At 35.5% G+C, this 6,000-nt stretch overlaps 1 protein-coding gene across 1 annotated transcript; it reads right to left on the reverse strand.

Moving 5' to 3' along the window:
- Nucleotides 1–910: 910 nt before the first annotated feature.
- Nucleotides 911–4,543, reverse strand: LOC100248779 (serine hydroxymethyltransferase 4). The gene is made up of 4 exons (XM_002266240.4): nucleotides 3,528–4,543; nucleotides 2,415–2,805; nucleotides 2,218–2,319; nucleotides 911–1,404 (listed from the first exon to the last, which is right to left on the reverse strand). The coding sequence occupies exons 1-4, from the start codon at nucleotides 4,203–4,205 to the stop codon at nucleotides 1,160–1,162; spliced, it is 1,416 nt and encodes a 471-aa protein (XP_002266276.1). The 5' UTR covers nucleotides 4,206–4,543; the 3' UTR covers nucleotides 911–1,159.
- Between the last annotated feature and the right edge of the window lie 1,457 nt (nucleotides 4,544–6,000).

Genomic DNA, 6,000 nt, shown 5'->3' on the forward strand with positions numbered 1-6,000 from the left:
TAATTACCAATTTTTAATTAATTAAATAATTAATCCTAATAAAAATTTTATTATGAGAATAAATTTGATATTTTAGAATATTTGAAAATTTATTAAATTATTATTTCTTTTTAAATTATTACTTTTCATATTAAAATATGAAGAAATATAATAATTAATTCTACGAATATTTTTAACATGTAAAAGTGAATAAATATGAAGTTTTTTTTTAAAAGCCCTTTTAGTCTTAAAGTTAGGAAATAATTTTAAAAAGTTAAAGAATGACTTGTAGTGCTTCTCAAGAAAACACTTGAATGGTTATTCTCTTGAAAACACTTTTAAAAGAATGACTATCAGTCATACTTTTAACACATAGAGTGTATTTGAGAATAATTTTAGAAAACGTTGCTAAAAATCTAAAATTTTTAGCACTTAAATAATAAAAGATTTTAAGTGTTAGAAAGATTAAAAATGCTTTATAAAATCAATGTCAAATAGGCTATTAGTAATATTTTTAAATGTTGATAACATGAGCAATTTTGTTGAGCCAACTAACGCCAGGCAATATGAGCAATTTTGGTGAGCCAACTAACGCCACACATCCCGTGATGGAGGGTCATACAAGTTACAGAAATCCTTTGATGAGGGAGGCGTGATTTTCTGAATATAGAAGCTTAGTATAATTTTCTTTAACTTAAAATCTTTTTGGAATAAGGTTTTCGCATATTTATTATGTTACTAGCGGGGCCCATATCTGCCACCTCATAAACATATATATATATATAAAGAGTGAATAAGGTTTAGAGAGTTCAGAGGAAGACGACCATTAAAACCTGGCCATGGAGAACATGAATGTCTGGAGCTGTACAGCCTTAGACCCTCCAAAAGAAGAGATACAATTAACCTCATTTTACTGGATATTTCACAAAAATTGACCAAACTGTAATTCATCGTTTATTGGTAAGATGAATGAGCACTTGCTTTAAAACAATTTCCCATTGGGATCAAGGATAAAATTAGAAGCAACCAGCAAATAATAAAATAGACACCAAAATTCAATAACCTACATTACTGAAAACCGTACAAGTTATTTTTGCGTTTGAAATGGAGGCCCAAGTGTAGTAGTAGTAGTAGCAGTAGTAATTCAGAGAACAATAGAGCTGATCACCACTTTTTCCACCTAATCCTTGTACTTCATCTCAGACACTGAAAATCCAGGCATCTCAAATGAGGCTGAAAACTTCTCAACATCAACCTTCAGCTCCTCGATATCCTTATTGTTAACAAGGCCCTTGTTGAAATCCTTCAAAAGTTTCCCATGCTCCTTTTGGATCTTTAAGGTGATGGTCACAGCCCTATGCAGGAACTCTGCTATCTGCTCAAAGTCCTTCTCAACCAAACCCCTTGAAGTCATGGCAGGAGCACCTGGTGGAGAAATTTCCATCATCCAATAATGTCAAATTGAGGAATACGATTTATTAAAACATGAATTTACAATGCAAGTTGGAACTATTTGTCTTCTGGGAAATAGAACAAAATTCGGAGTTCACATAACCAGAAGACAAATAACCCTGAATTTATAAAGCATATCATACTATGGATTAAACCACATGACGCATCATGGTCTTAAACCAAAACCAGTTCAGGAGATGTGGATTGGTGGGTGGGGACTTGGGACAGGGTCCAAAGCAACCTCGAGACTTTTTCCTTCAGTCTTAAGTTAGGTTCCAGGTGGTTAACAACCCTTTGGTAGAGAACTAAAAGACAGGGTACTTTATTGGTTTAGCAAATCCTTTTCAGGGGAACCTATAATGGCAAAAGGGAGAAACAAAATACAACAGAACAAACCAACACAACAACTAAACCAGGCCACACCATGGTCCACACCCAGTTGGTAGATGAAATATTCAGCAGCAAAACTTGCTGACTGATATTGCTCATCATTATTTAGCTATTGCATTTATTTTTCTCGTTGTTGGTCATATGTATGGAACTAACTTCAGGATAGGGCAAAGGGGACAACAGGTAGGCGAATGGAGGTTTGGGCTCTAGAGGGATTTGGCGTTGCTCATATTTTACAAGAGATGCTTACTTATAAATCTGGATCATGTTAGAGCTTGCCAGGAAGTACTTCCAGTATAAACAATTCCATTGCTCATTGAGATTCCTACTTGTTAATTTCTATTGAGCTAAAATCCAGATAAAATCAATTCCACATAGCAGAGAAATAGTTATTACCAATGCGTACACCTCCAGGAGCCAAGGCACTGCTGTCACCAAACACAGCATTCTTGTTCACTGTAATGTTGCACAGATCACAAAGTTTCTCAACTTTGTTGCCTGCAAAAATGGCATAAAAAGGGAAATTGCATTAATGGAAACTAATACCTGGAGCCATTAAATTCCAGAAATTGAGCAAGGGTCGATCCTTTTACCAGTCAAACCGAGAGGGCGGAGATCCCATAGAACAAGGTGGTTCTCAGTCCCACCAGTAACAAGCTTGTATCCCTTGCTCATCAGGTAGTTTCCAAGGGCAACTGCATTGGCCTTGACTTGCTTAGCATAGGCCTTGAACCCGGGAACCATGGCCTGCTTCAAGGCAACAGCTAGGGCAGCAATCTGGTGATTGTGGGGGCCACCTTGGAGGGAGGGGAAAACAGCAAAATTGACCTTGTCCTCAAAATCATAAACTGCATCTTCCGGCTGGCCCTTCTTGGGTGGTTTAGGACCCTTACGGTAGAAGATCATACCAGCCCTTGGGCCCCTCAGGCTCTTGTGGGTTGTAGTTGTGACTATGTCACAATACTCAAAGGGGTTTGCGGCTTCCTACACCCAAATAGTAAATTAGACTAACACTATCCAGATCAAGATTGAGTAAATGGAAGCAGTGGTATTCTGATCCAGTCCTGCACTTTTGCATATCAATGATAATATCACAAAGAAACCCAATATTAATGCTCCTTTTTATTTCCCCATGCTTCAAATTTGAGATTGAAACCAAGAAATGCCTTTTAGACTCGAAAACCAAAAAAATAAAAAGCCTCAATTACAATGAATGGAGATGAAACAATTACCATAATTATTTATAAAATGATAAAAGCAGGCTCATAAAGACTTATATTCCATTCCCTCTTCTCTTCCCTACAGATCTCAATTGCCCACATGACCAGAACCAGAACAGGACACTGCTCTGGCCACCAAATTCATCAACCAAAAAAAAAGGGATCTACCTATCAATTCGTTCAAAAGGATCTATATATTAAACATGCACAAGATAATAAAATAGTTAAATGATCTCCACATCACACCAAATGCTTAAAACCCAATGCAAATCTCCACAACCATTGCAACAAAAAACAGTCGTAGCGTCAGAAACAAGGAACAAAAGAAAAAGAAAAAGAAAAAAAGAAAAAGATCATGGAAATTAATAATAGATCCAAAAACTTAAAAATTAGGCTGAATTATAAGAACTTCAGATCCAACAATTGAATATATAAAAATGAAATATTGAATATAAACAAGGATGACAAGAAACAAGAGGAACGGACCTGAGCAGCAACAAGGCCACTAATGTGGGCCATGTCACAAAGCAACAAAGCGCCACACTTATCGGCAATAGAGCGGAACCTGGCGTAATCCCAGTCCCTGGGGTAGGCGCTGCCACCGCAAATGATTAACTTAGGCCTGAAATCCAAGGCCTTCTCCTCCAAGCGATCGTAATCAATGTAGCCAGTGGTGGAGCTGACCTTATAAGGCAAACTCTCAAAGTAAATGGAAGTGGCCGAGATCTTCTTTCCGCTGGAGGTGTAGTAGCCGTGGGTGAGGTGGCCACCGGAAGGGAGGTCCAAACCCATGATGCGGTCGTGGGGGTTGAGAATGGCGGTGTAGGCGGCGAAATTGGCGGGGGAGCCGGAGTAGGGCTGAACATTGACGCCCCACTTGGAGGGGTCGCAGTGGAAGGCCTGCAGGGCACGTGACCTGCAGAGGTTCTCGATCTCGTCGATGAACTCATTTCCACCATAGTAGCGGTTGCCAGGCATGCCCTCGGAGTACTTGTTGGTGAGGGCGCTGCCCAGGGCTTCAATGACGGCAAAGGATGTGAAATTCTCGGAGGCAATCAGCTCTATCCCCCTGCACTGCCTCCTCTTTTCCTTCTCGATCAGGTCATGGATCTCTGGATCCACTGTGAGGAGGCTTGAGTTTCCCCATTCTGATACTGGATCCATTCCTTCTCCACTCGAATAACCAACAACAAGAAGAACGAAGAAATGAAGGAGATTGTTGGTTGTGGCTGTGCCCTTGGCCACGGGATCTAAGGGGATTTTAAAGAAACCCCTCGGTTATGAGAAAGTACACGTCTGCCCTTGGGTTGGTGGAGGCGAGGTGAAGCCAGGCAATGTCTTTTTTCACCCCTCTTTCCACTTATTAATTTCGATGGAAAGAATTGGATGAGTACCGATGTTTTAAAAATCGGATCGATCATCCGGTTTAATATGAACCTATCAAAATCTTATTAGATTTTTCAATATCGAAACCTTGTGGTAGGAGCCCGAACTGAGACCAGTGGTTTAACAACAGAAGTTGAGGACAAACCGAGCTACATATTTATCATATACGTATATTTATTTTTATAATAATTATTAATAATAAATATGAAAATAATATAAATTAATTAATATAATAATTTTAAAATTTTTAAAATAGATATATAATTAAATTAAATATTATAATTTTTTTTATCTTCTATATATCTTCATATTTAAATATTATAGATATTCTATTTAATAAAATTTAATATTTTAATATCTTCATCATTTAATTTCATATACTAAAACATAAAACATGAAATATTATTAAAATTTTTTAATTATATACATGTATTTTATTTTCTTATAATTATGTTGAATTTGAAGAAAATATAAATAATATATTTATAACATTAGTGTTCACCAATTCAACTAGTGAATCATAAATCAATAATTTTTTTAATTTAATATATAATCTAATTATGAAAACATTGATAAAAAACCATAATAAATTCTAATAAATATCTTTTAGTGTTTTTGCTTCTTATGGTAAAAACCCTTTTTAACTCACATTGATAATAACTAGTGTCGGGAAAGAAAAAGAATAAAACTTTTACATAAATTTGAAATTTAAAGACTTTAAATAATAATAATAATTTTGATAGGAAAGCTTTTTATATGGTTCCTTCAACCAACCCACATCTTTTTTACAGTACACCCTTGGTTAGGCCCAAAGTACAAGATTTTTGGATTGAAGGAGGTTTGGAAAGGGGTCCCACCGAGTATTAAAGAAACATCCTGGTTTTGTCCAAAATTCCTAATACAACAACATGGGCCTTCTAACTTTGATGCATAGCTCATACTTAATTACGCGGACCATAAATGAGTTTCCAACTATCAATTTTCCTTTGCCGACAAGGCCACTTTGTTGGTTTCACGGTTAAGGCCATCTTTTTAAGTGGTATATACACATTTTCAATTCAACATGCAAGTTTCTTTATGCAAGAAATTTTTTTCTTTCAATGCCATATATATATATATATATATATATACCAAAAGTTTCTTTTACCTTGGTAATGATCTTATTTGTTCATATCTTGGTCTCATTTGTTCATATCTAAATTATATTTTTATATTTTACACAAATTAATTTTATAAATCAAAATCTCTTACATCTTTTCCCATGTCCATCATCAAAAAGAAAAATTTCCTTACTTCTTGCCGTGATTGAGAAATTTTTTTGTCCATTATCTAAAAGCTAAAGTTTCTTTTAATTTTGTTTTTTCTTTTTTTTTTCTTGACAACGAGATGTGAACAGTTTAGTCAATCTTTCTATGAATGTGCTCATAAAGAAGACATTGTTGACAACTATTGGGATTATATTAATGATAGCAATATTAGCTTTAAAACAACATGTCTACACATGTCCTTCCAAATTAGGTCAACATTTTTTTTATCTCCTTTTAATTTTGTTTATTTTGGTATTGATCTATTA

This window comes from Vitis vinifera, chromosome 5, assembly GCF_030704535.1.
Source record: "Vitis vinifera cultivar Pinot Noir 40024 chromosome 5, ASM3070453v1".
NCBI classification, from domain to species: domain Eukaryota; kingdom Viridiplantae; phylum Streptophyta; class Magnoliopsida; order Vitales; family Vitaceae; genus Vitis; species Vitis vinifera.

Bases quoted from the DNA above. Each gene is read 5' to 3' on its own strand.
- LOC100248779 (XM_002266240.4), bottom strand. From the start codon at position 4,205: ATGGATCCAGTATCAGAATGGGGAAACTCAAGCCTCCTCACAGTGGAT. The intron at 2,806-3,527 runs GTCCGTTCCTCT...ATTTGGGTGTAG, and splicing joins GTGGCCTTGTTGCTGCTCAG to GAAGCCGCAAACCCCTTTGA. The intron at 1,405-2,217 runs GTAATAACTATT...TTTCTCCACCAG, and splicing joins TCCTGGAGGTGTACGCATTG to GTGCTCCTGCCATGACTTCA.